The sequence below is a fragment of the Leptonotus elevatus genome, chromosome 19 (genome assembly GCF_054856555.1).
Source record: "Leptonotus elevatus isolate MCC_2025b chromosome 19, RoL_Lele_1.0, whole genome shotgun sequence".
NCBI classification, from domain to species: domain Eukaryota; kingdom Metazoa; phylum Chordata; class Actinopteri; order Syngnathiformes; family Syngnathidae; genus Leptonotus; species Leptonotus elevatus.
In genome coordinates, this window is record NC_141257.1 from 3,838,606 (window position 1) to 3,855,915 (window position 17,310).

Genomic DNA, 17,310 nt, shown 5'->3' on the forward strand with positions numbered 1-17,310 from the left:
ACCTCAGACAAAACAACATCTATTTTAAAATGTTCTGACAATGTCAACATTATATTTTATTCAAACACTCGGCGGCAATGCAAAAATAAATACATTGCAATAATAAGGGTTTATTCTGCAATATTATTTCACCTTGTGGCGTCAATTAACAACTCGACAACATAAATAAATTGTGGGTGTGTAGCGATCAAGTCATTTATAGCCTCCGAACAGCTTTGAAAATAAGTTGCTGTCATCATCTTGCATGTCTGAAAATGAAGAACCTGAAATGAGAGCAGGTAGCGAATAAGCACGGCTCGTAACACTGTACAGTGAACCCTCACCAAATTTTTCTACAGAAAATGACTCGTGAACGAGGGGTATACTTTTCAGACACACCCGCATGTGAAAACCCGCACGACAGAGAGACCATTTTTCAAAAGCTAGCTTTATCCCCACACTTAAACATATTAAAATACATTTAGCACCTGTTCTCATTTTTCCATGCTTGCTTCAAGCTGTTTGTCCCTCGCAGGTTGAAGTTTACTGTCAAACTGTGAAAAATTGAAAACTAAACATTGTACATTTGAGTATCCAACATGTTAAAAAACAACAACATGCAATTTCATCTACCAAAAGCCGGTTAGCTTGATGCTAAAATACAATGTGAAAACCAAAACAGAATTAAAAGCCGAATATTTTTAACACCTAGATGTTCAACCAATCAGTACAACATTACTCACACATTTCTCTCTGCGCTGTAGGCTTAGTAGGGGAACAGCGCTGCCTCTTCTTCTTGCTCTTAATTACATGCTGCATCTCTTCCAGTAGAGCTCAATGCTGCCCTGCGTCTTCTGGCACAATGTGGTACTACATTCAAGGCACGCAACTCTAAATTTGGAAACTTGTATAAAAAAACAAAAATGACTTCGTAAATTAAAGGAGGGGTGCAAATGATGAAATTGACATTTGTGGGCGGGGCAATTTCAATTTTTTTTTTACACTGCCGAACGGTGTCGTTCCCTAAGCCTTGCTAATAGTGAAGGTTCACTGTACTGTAAAAATGCACGTCGTGTGTCTGTGTGTGTACAGACCCGGTAGGGCGGGTCCGGAATGATGTTGTGGTCCCTCCTGACCACCAGTGCCTCCTGAACGGGTCACGGTGGTCTCCTCATTGCCTCGGCCGTCTCTGACCGTGCGCCGCTCTTCCATCATCTTGTTGACAGGCAAACGCAAAATACGCTTACGCTAAGTGCCGAATGCTAACATATAACACGGTCATGTGTTAGCTGTCAACTAATTGTTACCCCGTCAGGTTTCAGCACTTTGGTGACAGTCACGGACTGGAAGAAGGACCTGGTTCGAGGCTGCTGACTCGGCACCTGGCCAGAGGGTGGCGCCAGAATCCGATCCAAACCACCGGAGGAGACAGCAGAGTCCAGATCTGGAAAAATGAAGATCATCTATTTGTGCTGTTTGATGAGTGAAGATGTAGCCTACTATGCTAACTTCTTGCATTAGCTGCTAGCTAGTCAGCTTGTGTGTGTGCGTGCGCGACTTTGTCTCATTCAGGAACCAGCTAAAAAGCGCATTAGCAACTGCGGCTCCCCTTGCCCCATGCGAGGGCATCACAGTACCTCAATTTTTTTCGCCCACTTAGTCACTGACGCTTGCTCGTGCAAATTTCAGCTCATCACACAAAGCCTCACTAAGGATCATTACAAATCACCTACCTTTGTCTTCTTTACAGCCTTCATCTGGAAATGTCGGCCTTTGTCTCCAGACATCATTGAACTGAAGACAGAAAGAGTAGTTGACATATCATATAAAAACAGCAAAAAATTGCTAGAATGGACTTGTCCTTTACTTTAGAAAAAGGGGTGGAGCCTGGGAATTGTGGATACTGATAGGAAGGACGGCGATCATTTCTCTCTTGGCCAGCACTGTCAGGAGATTTAAGCATAACATCTCTCAGTGGGTTCCCGCTGGATCCGCGACTTCCCTCCCGACGTGGCGGTGGCGCAATGCTGGGGATACCTTTAGTGAAAAAATGATAGGACACGCAACTCAAAAAAATTGCCCATTTTCAACACTTAAAATGTCAGCTTTACCAGAATGTGAGTCCACGTGACCCATCTGGGAAAAAATCTCCTCCATCTCCCTGAGAACATGGCCAAACAGAGGAGGCTCTTGGATTCTCATCCCATTGGGACTGAAGCTGAAGCCGAATTTCCAGGCACTGTCAAAGGGGTCCTGCCCGTGCCCCTGGAAACCGTCGTCTTCGTCATCGTCGTCCTCATCGCGGGTCATGGCATCAAAGAAGGGGTCCCTATTGAATTAGATTAGCAGTCAAAATTGTGATAAAACCTTAATTTCCACAAGTATCGTGTATTGACAGGGAAAAAAATAACAGCTGTTTTTTGTTGCCACTGAATAATCAAAGGTACTCAAACTATTCCGAGCTATATGACATGACAAACCAAATATTAATTAAAAAAATAAATAAAAATAAAGTATCTTACATTTATAAACTACTCAGAAAAAAAGCTAGGGATATTCAGCTTTCTGGTGAAATTTAAGGATGCGCTTTAATCTTTACAAATGAACTTAAATTGACTTTCTCCAAACTTTAGAGTGCGCATGTCCAACTGTTAAACGTGTCTGTGCCTTTGGCACTTTTACAGTTGTCCAACAAGGAGAAAGCATAACGGTGGAGCAACTTTGTGTGAACTGCCTTGACGTTAATTTTGTGACAGCCACCACTTTTAGTGTACAGGTACAGAACATTCTACGCGAGTTAGCCCACCATGTACGCAGCCACAATTGTTGCTCTAACTATATTCCTAGCATAAATAAATGTCCAAGTAAATATGAACTCGCTAGGTAAAACAGAACATGACATAAAAGCTTCATGTCGACATTTGAAGCGCAAAAATTTAAATGCCCAGTAACTTGTGATAGCGAGCTGAATGTTAGCGCACCTGTCACTTCAGCATTTAGCTAACTCACCTACGCCCACGAAAATGGCCGCCGGGAACTCCAAAGAAGCCACGAAACAAATCAAAAACGCTCATTTTAGGCTAGGTTGGTCGAAAAGTAAGCATTAGCATTATAACTTGTTGACGGAAAACTGCGTGGACTAGACACCGTTTCGTTTGCCAACAGTGTCGCAAACGTGCATTTCACATGACGCAACTACCGTAAAGCAGCTTTAACCGTAATGGCGGCAGACAAAGCGCAATCTAAAACTTTTCACAAATATAAAATTCCAAATGGGAAATTAAATTGGTAAGAAAAAGAGACGAGATTTTCAATGTAAAACCATAGTCGTAGGTAAATAAAATGTTTTTAAATGACTGACCAAAGAAGACAATATGAATTCTTCAAGACATTCACATCCCCAAATATGATGAAAATGTCTGTCCTTGTTTATTAATATTTATATAATTTTTACAAAATAAAAAAAATGGAACAAAAACCTAACAAGATCTGCAAGGAACTGGAGGAGTAAAGCGAACAAACAGGCACTACAGTACTTTTTTTTTATATGTACAAGACAAGTTTTTCCATTTAAATGCACAGTAAAAAAAGAAAAATAAATCACTGACAACAAAAAAAGTACAATTCTGTCCATCAGTATAGGATGCTGTGAGGTCTCCTTTAAAATGTGCAGGGAGGGGTGGTGGCGTATGGAGAGGTGTCCCAAACTGAAAAGACATTGCTGGAAGGCAGACTGGGGTGCGGATTGGCCTTGGGATGGATCGTTTAATAACTTGTGACAACAAATGGTTAACAGTAACTGTACATGTGTTTTATACACTATGAAAAGTCTGTGCTAGGCAAAAACAAAGCACAGTAAACAACCGACCCCCTCCCTACCCGTCTGTCTGTGTACAAACATGCACCCAATTCACACGACAAACGTCCTCACCCCAAGCCAGCTCATTTATATATTTATATATATATATTTATATATTTAGTAAAAAATAAACTTCACAACTCTACCAAATTTAGAGAATTGTTTCTTCCAACTTAAAATAGACATAAAATAGGGGATGGAAGGAGAAACCAAACAGCAATCAAGCAAACAAATAGTTTGTGCAGAGGGGGTGTGGAACAGAAAAACAGTCCCCCCACCCCTCCATCCCGCATTACTTCATTCCTCCCAATTAGTAAGAAAAAAAAGAAAGAAGCAGGAGTAGAGACTGAGCACAACAACATAAAAGAACCAGAAGGAAAAACTCATTCTTTTTGGGAAATGATTCCGTTACATACGCAAGTAAAATGGTCGGCGCTGAACTTGACAATACAATTTCCCCAAACACTCAATAAGTCATTTGTTTTTCTAACCATTTAGCCCCCTTTCATTTCCACCCCGGCACATCCTCGCAAAGGGAGGAGAAGGAGGGGGAGGACGAGGAGAAGGAAGATGAGGGGAAAACTCAGCAGGAGGAAACCTTTGGGGGTTTTGGGAGACGAGCCCGGACCACTCCCTCCCTCCCGTCCTCATTCGCAGCTTCTGTTAGCGAGTGAGTGGACGGTGGGAGCCCAGGGCTCCGACGTCGGATGTTAGTTGGCCCCCCAGTTGTAGCTGTTGTATGCAGACTTGTTGAGCTGAGACTTCTGCTGAATGGACGCAGTCTGATTGCGCTGGCCGCTGCCGCTCTGGCAACACAGAGAAAGAAAGGATGAGCGAGAAGTGGGAGGAAAGCGAAGGGGGGTGTGGCTAGAGTTTCACCTGTGCGTCCTGTTGCAGGTGGTGGTGTAGGATCTGGGAGTGGGGCTGCTGGTGCGGCGCCAGGATGTGCATGAAGGGGGCCGGGGCGTAGCCTGCTGCGGCCGGGGCGTTAAGGGGGCCGCCGCTGCCCAGTGCGGAAGGGAGGCTGAAAGACGCCGTGGGAGTACCGGCGTGGAAACCCTGCTTCTCAAATGACTGCTGGAAAGATGCAAGGAGAGCCACATTAATGCTAGCGCTAAGACAAAAAGGCATATTGAAAGGAACCAGTAGTATTTATTTAATTTTTTATTTTTTAACTTTGGCTTTGTCACGTTAAGTCTATCTTGGGGAAAAGTAACTTTTGACAAAATACGTCTTTGTCCTTGTAAGGATTACTTAAAAAATAAAAAAATAATAAAAATAAAAATTCTCATGAAGGCACTTTTTTTCTACAAAATATGACAATATACAACTTTGTTCTTGTATAGATTACCATACTTTAAACTTTTTAAGGTTGGTAAAGCTTTTTGTTTTGTTTTTAGCGTGGGAGCCATTGATGGCGATAGATGTCAGATATCAATTTTTTGCTGGGCTGGCAGTGAATACGTTTTAAGTGAATGTTATCAGCCATCAAAAACGGATAGTTCTGAGTCACTCAGTTGGTGTTTTAGACTACAACCCTAGACCCAAAAGTTTAAGAGCGCTGTACTTGCCTGTGTCTTTGTGTAAACTGAACCCGAAATATCCGGTACGCCGGTGTTGCTCGAAGTCACAGACACACCTAGAGAAGACAAAAGACGCATTCAACATTGGAAAACCAACAAACAAAATGTCACCTGACGGAGCAAAATGACTGGGAAGCAATTCCTCAACAGGACAGACATGTTGCAGCACACCACTGCCAGCAGATGACATCATTTCAAGTCTGACTGCCGTGTTCCGGGTTCGCTATGGCACACACACCGACCCCCTGTATCGCCACAGAGATGCAGAACAGGGTCAACTGGTGTGCGGCTCACTAAACTAAACTTTTTATTGTCGGGATACAAGTATTTGGGTCTATGCGGTGCCTGCCAAACCATCCAATTTTAACGCCCAATGTGTCAAATTAAGTAAAGATTGTCGTGGATTTTAGGTTCATCATGAAATTTCAATCAATATAAGTGAATGTAGCATAAAGCGCTTCACACAGCGATTAGGCAAAGGAATAGGAGCATAGAAGGGTTGCGGTAGGCTGGCGTCATGGTGACCGTCAGCTTTTTAATTCTCTGGCACGGGACGGCACTCACCGACTCCGGGCCCGCTGACGGAGTTGGCCGGCTTGTTTTGAGCAGCGGCGGCGGCGGCAGCGGCGGCAGCAGCAGCAGCGGCGGCGGCGGCGGCGGCCACAGCATTGCCGTATCCGCCCTTACAGAAATCCCCACTCCCTGAAGCCTGGCCCACATCCTCATAGCCTGCAACAGTCGAGACATACAGCCGCAGCCCCACAGCGTTAGACACACCAGGCGGGAGGGAGACCTGCCTCACAGAGCACTTGCAAACTAGATAGAAGCTAACAATAGGTTTCAAGTGCTATGTGAGGGGGGGGGGGAAGCAGGCAGGTTGTGTATGGGAAGGTGGAAAGTAAGCTTGAGTGATGGCAGGAAGCAGCAGAAGCAGCAACACACACGAGAAAAAAAAAACATTGTTTGATGGGCGTGGGGGAGAATGATGAGTAGAAACTAGACCGGGACTGAAATCAAAACGGAGCGGACCATAAAGTATCAACTCTATGCATTTACCATATACACAATCATGAATCCATGTTACATAAATGATTTAGATTAAATTAATTTAGTCATCACAAATAAACCCCATCTCAACAGGCTCACCAATAGCATGAGCTAGCCTACAAGCATAAAATAAGATAGCACAACGTGACATTGCATCACTAATGGGCAAACAAATATGCACACCAACTCCTTACAAGAACTACATGAAATCAAACTCGCCTTTTAGCATTTACAGATTTCACCTTTCAGAAGAGGAGAAAGACAATTTTGACAGTGTACTGGTTTGGTGGGTGCTTTCAAGGACCAGCAATAAAACAGGACAGGCCAAGCGTAGACGAAAAACACCATCACGACTTAAACCGAACACCAAGAACCCACCAGATGGCACAAAAGTAATACACGTTATATGCATTGCTTTAACATGAGCACAAAAAAATATATATATATTTAGTGAATAATGGTGAATAGGTTCACCTCACCCTGGACCGCAATATGCGATGGTCCGTCATGTTAACACACACAACAAAAGCCAATACAGATTTCACTCTTACCAGCAAGCAACGGAAGATGTGGACATCTAAGCCAAGTTTTTGCTTCATATAACATTAGCAGTCAAGGCCAATAACAAGCTTTTACAAAATTGACGTCAGTGTTCCGTTCTGTCCCACTGCATACGCAGATGCAAACGCACCATCTACAAAATTTTTTTTGGGGGGGGGTCAATCTGGGGTTACAACTGCGACGTTGTGGCCTGTAGTTGTGATGTCAGCCGCACATCATGTCATACAACCCAAGACCTGTAGTCTGCATTCAAGGTGACTCACCAGTACTGTATCCATGGGAACCATAGCCGCTGGCCTGTTGGAAGGGTGTGGCCGACGCGCCGACATTCACACCGTGCTGCTTTGACGAGGTAGGAGCCACCTGGAAGAACCACAAAAATATCCCTTGATTTAATCCAGAAAGAAAACAAAACCGTTGCTTCACGTGTGTGTGTGTGTGTGTGTGTGTCTAATCCTCACCGGGAACACAGCAGGCCCGTACTGGAAGGTGTTGGGCAGGCCTGGCATGCCGGTGTAGTAGGGCAGGCTCGTGTAGCTGTAGCCGGGCGGCAGCGCCGGGTTGAGGAAGGGCTGCTGGGTCGAGTGGTGCGTTTGCGTCTGGTTCTGCTGCTGATTCTGTGCCAGCGTGGTGGCGGGCGCCGGCGAGGACGCGTCGCCTCGACCAAACTTGGATAGATCACCTTGAGGGAGGATGACCACGGCGGAGGGGCGGAGGGGACGTTTTCAGGATCCAATAGAAATGTACTTATAAATGAGTTGAGGAAGTCGTCTCACCAGAGTAAAGGTTGTTTGTCAAGCTGGCCTCTCTGCCTGTCAGTGCTGTTGTTGGGGCTGCAAAGGGAATGCTGTAATAATCCTGGAAACGCACGCAAAAAAAGGAACAAGATTATTCTTATTATTATGATGACACAGGAAATGATGGCTCGCATGGAAAATTCCAACTCACCAATGGTATTCTCGTCTGCAACATCTGCAGGTCGTCATAGCCGTACACCTGAGTCTGACACGATATGTCTCGTTACACAACGTGGAAACTGTATTTGTGCTTACACACACACACACACACTTTGTAAAGCACTCACTGGGTAGGGATGCAGTAGTCCCGGGGCCATGATGTATGGATTGGGCAGCAGAGGGGGCACTCCGGGGGGCAAATTTGGAGGTGCTTTCCCTGCAATTGACAGCAAAAAAAACATGACTTGTAAGATGCATTGCTTCTACGGTTGCAGTATGGCAATCAGAATATTTAAGAAAAACACATTTGCGCATCTTATTCAACTACGTATGACAAACAACTTAGAACAACTAAAGAATATTTAGAAAAACTTTTAAAGTATGTCTTAGTAAGTTTGATGTGTTTTAAAGTGTGTGAGAAGAATGAAATTAAAAGTGCAGGAGGACCTAAAAGATACAGGTTGACCGCAACGGTACACTGTATTGATGTATGGCAGACCTGAGGATGCTGCAGAGCTGCGCGATGACAAAGAATTCGCTGAGGAGGGCGCGGCAGAGGCTGCCGCCGCCGCCGCCGCCGCCGCAGCAGACATCGAGACGATGGCAGGGGAGGAGGCCATACCGTGCACGCCCATGGACGCCGCATTGATGCCCATTGGCATGTTGCTGACGGGGCCGAGGCCACACGGGGCCGATACCGGCGCCCCCAGTGACACATGCGCTGCGGCGGCCGAGGAGGAGGGGACCGATGACGACACGGCGGAGACAGAAGGGTAGGAGGAGGAGGAGTGGAGGCTGGAGTCGCCATCTACGTTAGCGTGCTGCGGAGGAAAGAGGCGGATATGACTGATGACATTAGAACTCCATTAGAGTGTGGCAATCCATGTGTGTGTGTGTGTGCGCGCGCTGTAGGGACAGACTGATACAGTATCTCTCAAAGATGGCCTTGTGCGATATGGGGGATCTTACCAGTAAGCTAGAGTTGGCTGTTCGACCTGAAGACGGCGCAAGGCTGTTCTGTTGTGATGAGAGTGCACTGTAACGAAACACTGCAGTTTAGTCACGCCTGCTTTACGGACAGTTGCGGACCATATGTGATGGGAGTCGACTTGCGACGTCACCTATTGTGCTGAGGAGGTGGGACGGTGCTCGGCGGCAGCTCTTCGCCCTGCCCCAGGGGGCCGAGTGGTGCCTGATTGGAAGTCGCAAGCAGGGAGGTCGGACCCGAGCTGCCGTCCGTCAGGGGGCCCATGCCGGCGGCTACCGTCGGTGGTGCCGCCGTCGCGTCCGACGAGGGGTTGACTGCTGCAGCAAAAAAAGAAATAATAATAATAAATGAGAAGGATTAATTAAAAAAATATAAAACAGCAAACAAGAAATGAGCAAATAGAATTAATGAGAACATAAATATATGAGAAAAGAATAAATGAGGAATAAATGAGGAAATAAAAAAATAACAAAAAAGAGGAAATTCAAATGAATTTAAAAAATGAATGCATGAGAAAGCTAAACTAAAAATATAAAAATGAGACAAGAATAGAAAAAAATAAAATGAAGGCAAAAAAGAGAAAAAATGGAATGAGAAAAAAATATACCAAATTGGGCAAAAGTAAAAAAAAAAAAAAGAGAAAAAAAGAGAAACAAAAATTAAGATAAAAAAATAAATACAAGAAAGCAAAAAATGAGAAAAAAATGTATGAATGAGAAAATAAGGAAATAAAGTAAGTAAAATTGATAAAAATAAATATAAAAATAATAAACGAAAAATGCCAAAAACATTTCAGAAAAGAAATTAATTTAAAAATAAGATAAAACAAAAAAATACATAAGAAACGAAAGAGGAAAATAAAATAAGATAAAACAGTGAAAAGAAATGAAACTACAATAAATGAATAAAGAAATGAAAATGAATTAAATGAGACAAAAAAATACATGAGAAAATAAAAGAAATTGAGAAAGAAATTAAAAAAAAAATTACATAAAAATAAATCTAACATGAAAAAAGTGTTTCCACTGAGGCAGCAAATCAATCAAAATCATCAAGCAACAAGATACTTGCCTTCCACAGATTGTGCCGCTTGCAGTGAACTGAAGCCGTTCTGTAAAAGCAACAATGAAGGTGAGCTCACTGGTTTCTATGGAAACAGCCTATTGCAAAGTAAAATATGACGTGCGCTTGGAAATGCTCATGTAAAGAATTATTATTATATTCAGAGCGTCAGAACATCTGGCCTGGATGTTTGAAGTCCTACCTTAGGCTGCATGTCCTTCTGCGGGGAGGAGGAGACGGAGGGAGGGTAACGCCGCGTCTGAGGTGCTCTTTGCTCGTACATGTCCATCTGGCTGGAGTTGGAAAGAGCTGGAGTTGATTCACTGTAGAGTGACAGGTCATGTTAACTGATTTTACGTGACGATCACAAGGAGGCGCTTGCATTTCCTGTGTACAAACCTGCTGGGTGTCGAGTAGAGGCTGTTCTGCATCGGGTTGACGGCCGTGGCGTTGGAAGAGACTGATTCGTACTCGGGCAGCGTCTCCGAGCCAAACTGCAGCGCTCCGAACTGAAGGTTAAGGCCGGAGATGTCCGTCGAGCCGGGCATTTCCACTGCCATTGCCGGAATCTGAACAAAGATGAAACATTTTAAGAGGATATATTTTTCTCAGCTGCGGCATCTGCTGTAGATGAGCGAGTGTTAAAACACGTTTATTAAAAAGGTGGAAGTTTGGTCTCCGATTCATTAAATCCGGTACAGTTTGAAACTTGGACTGAGCATATCCACTTACCTTTGTTGCAATGGAGGTCCTCTTCTTCTGCGGTCTGAGTTTGTGTTGCTGGAGAGGAAGCGGACTCGAGCCCTGTGCGTCCGAGGGACTCGGAGAAACCTGCTGACCCAAAGACGTGACCGGCGCCATTTTGGGAAGTGAGGAGGCGGGCGGCGGCACGGCGTGCGGCGAGGACGTTGTTTGCGGCGGCAAGGAGGAAGCGGAGGGAGGCAGGAAAACTTCCAACATGGACGACGTGGTGGTGGTGGCGGCCTGGAAGGGCGGGCGCTTAGCGAAGGGCGTGTGGATTGCCGACTCTGGCTGAGTCTTCATATCTGCACGGAAAAATTGCATCAGGAGTGAATTCTACTGCTAAAAAAACGATTCCAATCTGAGTACGCGTGATGTCATCTCACCATATTGTGCCCGCGAGTTGGCACCGTTGTCCCAGGATCGGGGGTTGGAGTTAGGGACCCCAGTTTGGGAATGCTGAGCGGCCAGCTGAGCCAGCGCCTGGGCGGTTTTGTACTGCTCCAGGAACTGGGAGCCGGTGGTCCCGCTGGTACTTCCTTTCTGGTCCGCTACCTCCCCAAAACTCTTGTTCAGCATGCTGACCTGCCACCAAAACAGTGCATTTAGTGGTGACACAAGGCCAGAAAAAAAAAAAAAAAGTCATCATTGCCACGCACCATGCTGTGCTGGGTGTAAGGGGCACTGGAAGAAGTTTGTGACATAGGGGGTCCTTGCTTGGAGTTGCTGAAAACCAGCGACTGGGGCATGGAGGGGGGCTGGGTGGCCTCCATGGGTTGGGGTTCCGTTTCAGACGAGGAGGACGGGGGAGTCTTCCCCAAGAGCACCGCGAGGTCAATCCTACAGAGGAGGAAATGAGAATGTTAAACCAAGGACCACAACGTGTCCTGTAAAAGTCATTTTCTCCATGTAAAGTGAAATACAAAGTTTCTTTTGCACAGAGCCTTCACACTTCTCACCCAAAACTGGGACCAAAATCACATCTGTTTCGGCTCTGCTATGAAGTCCAAAGGCAAAAAAATTCGCCGGCTCTACCAAGTAATTCTGGGTCGGCGCCATTTATACAAAACGGTTAATGACCAGTGTTTACATGAACCAGCGACACTGGAAAAGGAAGGAAAACGGTGGCTTTTTGTCTCACCTCTGTCCTTTGGTGATGGTGACATTCTCTTGCGGCGGTGGAATGGTCGCCACGCTGGAAGCTGTGAATATCTTGGTCTCTGACAACTGCCATGTATGGAAAGGAAAATGTCACACAACTCATTTCTGGAAATGTAAACAAATATAGATCAGGTTCCTTAGAACACAAAAAAAAAAAAGTTGAAGTACTTACATCCTCATTCCAGTCCTCAGTGCCCCATTCTTCCGTGGGCGTCCTCCAGGCACCTGCGAGTGGGGCACAAATCTCTTCAGCACCAGTGACAGGCACGAGAAGTAGGTCAATAAAGTTCCTTCACTCTATCACAGTTTATTGTTTGCTCTATATCACCATTTGTTTAGTCTGTTGCAGAAATCTGCAGTCCATAGCAATCATTTTCTAGATATTTACATTATGTTTATGTTACGTTCGTTGAGCCAACGCTCTCAACCTTCTGGTGTGCCCAAATAGTAGAAAGTCTTGATATAGTTGTACCGTTTGTTAACAATGTGTCTTTGGTAAACATAAAAGAAAGGGAAGACACTTTGCTATGAAAAACTCTCTGTAAGGCGACAGCAAAGGTTTTTGGCATGCAGTAATAGGTTTGCACTGTACATGAAAATGTGCATTAAAAGGGTTACCAGGTGCAGAGTCAAACTTGGGCGGGTAAGTCGTTCCCTCTTCCGGAGAGTATTCCAATTCTGAAAAGAAAGGAGTTTTAAACTATACTCATTCACTGGCAACATATAAGATATGTGCTTTCTCTGTGTGCTCACTAGCTCCTTCTTCAGTCTCCATGCCACCTGTGTTGTTCCAGGTGCTGCCTCCGCCATAGTTTTCATCTGCCTGACTCGGTTCGGCGTAGTCGGCAGGGTTGAAGGTTCTGGGGGGGGGGGGGGGGGGGGGAGCATACAATTGAAGAAAATACACTTTTCCTTTTCGGTAGTGAAAAAGCACTGATTGCATGCTTGTGTAGCGCATCCACTTAAGCGTAATAATAATAAAATATAAAAAATAATAATACGCTAATCAATAAAAACGTGTGAATAATAAGCGCAGCAGAAAGAATATATGAGACTCAATGAAACCACCAAGCGCTTGCACACAGTCTCCTTCATATGACTTCCTGTCATTTTTCAAATTTGACACATGCATGCGTGTGATGCGGAGGAAATTACAGGCAACTCGAGGAGGCACAAATTAAATCACGCCAGCAGGGGCTTCCTTTGGTGTGTCTGTCTGAAGGCAGAAATGGCTCGTGTGTGAAAAAGAGTCTAAATCAATATTCGGTAAGAGCTGAACTGTATTTTGCCATTGAAGAAATATCTGCGGACACAATCTGACTATTAGCGTGGAGACGTTTGGCTGCATTTGGTCCCTCGGCCTTGAGCTTGACACACAAGGCCTCAGGTTGGGAGTTGTGGAGTTATTATGGAGGAATGTTGTAGGAGTCACGCATGGCGGACAAACTGAATAATCACATCTCAAGTTGTTTCCTCTCAAGCGTTCAAGAACGACCGGAGGAGAGTCTTTTTTTTTTTGTTGACATTAACTGTGTAACAGTAAATGGACTGATCGTTTCTGTTTTTAAGATTTTTAAGCGTGCAACTATGAAGAGATGTAGGCCCACATCGTTTCGTTCCACAGTCGTTCCACAGGCTGAACCACGTCCACCTCTGCTGCGGATTAACACTAAACAATAGATCCAGGGTACTACTCTCCTGTGGCCATGGCAACAGCGGAACAAAAGCCCCCCCTCTCTCTTGCAGTCTAAGGACATGCAGGTGTTCTCTTCTTACCCCATGCCCTGCACAGAGAATCGGCCTCCTCGCCGTCCTGTCACTCCTACAAGCAAAAGCACAACTTGAGATCGTTCACACGGGAAACATTAACGAAAGCTGCCGACAACTCACCGAGCGTCCCTCTTCCTCGTCCACGGCCCCTGCGGCCTCGCTCCGCACCCCTGCCCACCACTGCCGCCTTGCCTCCGTCCAAGCCGTTCTCTTGACCTCGAACTGGAGTGGAGGAGGAGGAATCAAACATGAAGGAACGACCGTTTCCAAATGAAATACAAATAACATTAACAGGCGTACACTCTCGCCCCCTGATGGCGCCGCGGCCCCTGCGAGGAGCTCCCCCTCGCCGACGTGCTGCGTCCTTCTCCACTTTCTCCCGGTTCTCTTTCCCATCCTCTCCAATCTCTGGATGGCTGGCCTCCTTCTGGCCCGACACGCCTTTCTTCTTCCCCACCATCTCCCACGAGTCCTGAGATGAAAGGAAACCTTCTTTAACACGGCGACGCCACAGCGGGAGGACCCCCGCAAAAAAAAAAAAAAAAACACAGCCAAATAGGATATTGTGCTTTCACATAGAGACACAGCGCATCACAATTAAATGACTGTTCTTGTTGACTCTGATACTTCCGACAAATGAGTGCCTGGTCGACCTCATCCATTAATACATAACAGCAACTAGGAAAATAGGTAAAAGATTCTAGCTTTCACAGGGAGTGTGAAAGAGGCTAATAATACCTCCAAAGGTGTGTCTACCCCCCTCTTGTGTAGGTGTTATTGGAAATGTTGGCTTTAATAAGCACCATAAAAAGGTGACTACAGGTTTTGGTACTACTTCTGAAGACCGACAATTGCCATGTTTAAATCTTCAAATTGACTAAGCATTAATCCTACTTATTGTCATCTTGGATCATTTACACAACACTTCGGCCTCGCCTGCCTGCTGCTGACCGAGTATTACCCTAGTGAAAGAATACTACGCAAATAAGATGGATGTGGATGAGAATAGGGGTTAGCCACGCTAGCTTTGACTATCCCGATCAAGCCAGTCTTGACATTGTCATACTACTGGAACTGGGGGTGATAAACGAGAGCAGCAGAGTGACGTGAAATGTTGCTCCATCTTCTTCACCAAAATATTTGCCGTGCTATAGTGCGCAGGTAACAAATGTGTGACGCGCATCAACATCACAACACTCGTGTTGCTTTACAGTACTTTTATCATAACAATGAACACGGATGCGTTGCGCTAATACCGCCACGGAAGAAGACTCACAATGTCTGGGCTGCCCTCCAGTAGCACATTTATGGCTCTGTTGACGTCGCCGTTGCAGTCGTGCAGTGCAATCATAGACTCATCCTGGTCCTTGCCCGTGATGTCAATCAGCTAGATAAACCAAAAAAAACGGTTTAATTTTACCTCTTAATGACAGAACGGCCATTTTGAATAGCCCGCAAGCAAATCTCAAAAACGGACAAAAGGGAACACTTGTCACCTGTTTGACCTTCTCCTCAAAGTCTGCATCGTTGTGGTCTGAAATCATCTGCGCAAGTCGGATTTGCTCCGCGGTGGCCTGTTGCCAAAGGACACAAGCACATTTAGCACAATGAGCTTCAGAGGACAACAACGTTCTGGGGAAAATTATTATTCACTCTCATTAAAACAACCCCCAGAAAGTGGAAAATTACCAGAAAATAGTTTTTCCTCCCTCTATTCTGTGCTGGTATCATTTATAAACAACACTTAAATGTAAAGGAGGTCTAAAAATGTCAGCTTTTGTGGGCAAATGGGCTACAGAGTGCAGTGCAATATCACTTTTGAAGGTGGAAAATTTGTTGGTTCAACTTCATCTCTCTGTTCTTGGTTGGTGCCATTCAAAAAGAACAGCAACACAAAAAAAGGACAGCAAATGTGTCCTTCCACTCCATTTTTATGCTTATGTATAGAACAGGACCCCACGGGGGGAAAAGGGTGGGAAAATGCTAGATTCACAGATCGTTTAAATGCAAAGTTAATCATCCCAAGAGTACAGTATAAAAATTTTGCTTGACCCTTGAGGCGTACTTTTCCACTTTTGGGTGGTGTCGACATGGGACATTCCGCTTGGAGTTGAACGGATGTAAACGAGGGTGTACCTGAGGCCTTTGCTTGTGCTGTGTCTGGCCCTGTGTCTGGCCCTGCTGTGTCTGTTCCCAGCTGCCCCGGGCCCGGTTTCCGCCCATGGACGTCATCATTTACAGTATATACAAACAAGTTATTTACAAGGAATCACACCTGATGAGAGAAAGAGCGAGAAAGAGACCTGAATGACCTCATTACACACTTGCAGTAACACAACACAAAAGGCAATGCAAGAGGTGTGCACACATTAGATAAGGCTCCAAGGTACAACACAGCAAGTGCGCAACGACTTGTTTACAAGTCAAAACATCACTGTCAACAATGAAAGTAACCTTAAGAGTTGCACTGTGTGAAGTAGTAACCGCATCACAACGGAAAAAGCACTGGCAAACACACTTTAGTTGGACAGCAAAACGGCGAGGGGGTCACATTTGTGCGTTTGTGCTGCCAACCTAGTTATCGAAAACGACTGCTTAATCTTGCATACGTTACGTAAAACGCTCGGCTTGAATTGAAACACACAAACAAGCAATCAAGCCTGAGGCCTGTCCATCTTATCAAACAGGTCGATTTAGCTCTGGGGGCAAACAGATAAAATAGGGAATATGTGAGGGAGAAGGGGTGTAAAGCATCAAGCTTTGAAGTCTTGGTGGGCTTCCGCCTCGAGCGGCTACACCTCATGGCGACGAGGCTAACTTTTAGCACGGGGCTAACGTTAGCTCGCGACTGTCGATTAACTACACACGAACCATTCAATAATAAACTTATATATCCCATTGGCACAAAAGCTACTTATTTAACTACTTGAATTTGATTAATGAAGTCTTCGTGTTTGATTTAACCGAGCCCCACAAAAACGTTATTTCCCCAGTAGTTGGGTGCTAACGACTTAGCCACGCTAGGTTAACAAACTAACTGGACGCTAACAGCTAATGGCTAACTTGTTAGCTCGCAGCGATATTAAAGACCACACTGCCAAAATATTGATCGGCACCTTTAGCGTGAAAGGCGGAAAACAGCATTAAAGAGGCTTATAAGACAGGGCCTACGATTCTCCCCCGTCCCTCCTAAAAATGACAATAAACGCCACCATACTGACCAAGAACCCGGCTCCAGACTAGACAAGACACCGGCCGACAAGTAGTCTAGTTCTCCGACCTTGCTAGACGCTATTTTGGACACGATAAGCACAATCGCCCCCGCCCCTAGCGGAAAATTTGCCACACGAAAGTTGGGATTTTTTCCTCACATTTTCCCCTCCATAATAACATGTAATAACAACCGACGTTTACCTGTTTCTCTTCCACTCTGACACCGCGGAGAGCTGTGTCATGTGGTCTGTCGCTGTACAGTGCTTGGAGGAAACTGGACCAACAAACATGTGATCACAAACTAATAAAGCTTTATTTTGGGTATTTTTTTCCCCCCACCTCCGACCGGTGACATGTCATTGCGACTAGTGCGCATCAAAGATAACATGT

The 17,310-nt window shown here is 45.2% G+C and overlaps 2 protein-coding genes across 7 annotated transcripts; both read right to left on the minus strand.

Moving 5' to 3' along the window:
• Positions 1 to 18: 18 nt before the first annotated feature.
• Positions 19 to 3,166, minus strand: hax1 (HCLS1 associated protein X-1). Its single transcript, XM_086062751.1, has 7 exons — positions 2,989 to 3,166; positions 2,091 to 2,308; positions 1,847 to 2,016; positions 1,713 to 1,773; positions 1,287 to 1,423; positions 1,074 to 1,194; positions 19 to 263 (listed from the first exon to the last, which is right to left on the minus strand). The coding sequence occupies exons 1-7, from the start codon at positions 3,051 to 3,053 to the stop codon at positions 193 to 195; spliced, it is 843 nt and encodes a 280-aa protein (XP_085918877.1). The 5' UTR covers positions 3,054 to 3,166; the 3' UTR covers positions 19 to 192.
• Positions 3,167 to 3,354: 188 nt separating this feature from the next.
• ubap2l (ubiquitin associated protein 2-like) lies at positions 3,355 to 17,244 on the minus strand. 6 transcript variants are annotated; one of them, XM_086062087.1, is made up of 29 exons: positions 17,122 to 17,244; positions 15,844 to 15,982; positions 15,204 to 15,281; positions 14,984 to 15,094; positions 14,008 to 14,179; positions 13,828 to 13,929; positions 13,714 to 13,759; positions 12,691 to 12,797; positions 12,556 to 12,615; positions 12,110 to 12,162; positions 11,918 to 12,003; positions 11,436 to 11,616; positions 11,163 to 11,361; positions 10,768 to 11,081; positions 10,435 to 10,604; positions 10,238 to 10,328; positions 10,045 to 10,084; positions 9,107 to 9,290; positions 8,955 to 9,021; positions 8,485 to 8,806; positions 8,114 to 8,202; positions 7,978 to 8,031; positions 7,806 to 7,887; positions 7,491 to 7,711; positions 7,293 to 7,392; positions 5,986 to 6,150; positions 5,410 to 5,477; positions 4,718 to 4,915; positions 3,355 to 4,644 (listed from the first exon to the last, which is right to left on the minus strand). In XM_086062087.1, the coding sequence occupies exons 2-29, from the start codon at positions 15,940 to 15,942 to the stop codon at positions 4,549 to 4,551; spliced, it is 3,555 nt and encodes a 1,184-aa protein (XP_085918213.1). In that variant the 5' UTR covers positions 15,943 to 15,982; positions 17,122 to 17,244; the 3' UTR covers positions 3,355 to 4,548. The 6 variants fall into 6 exon arrangements, with proteins under 6 accessions (XP_085918213.1, XP_085918212.1, XP_085918210.1 ...); XM_086062086.1 differs by having other exon boundaries at positions 4,718 to 4,912; positions 10,238 to 10,358; XM_086062084.1 differs by having other exon boundaries at positions 10,238 to 10,358.
• Positions 17,245 to 17,310: the final 66 nt, after the last annotated feature.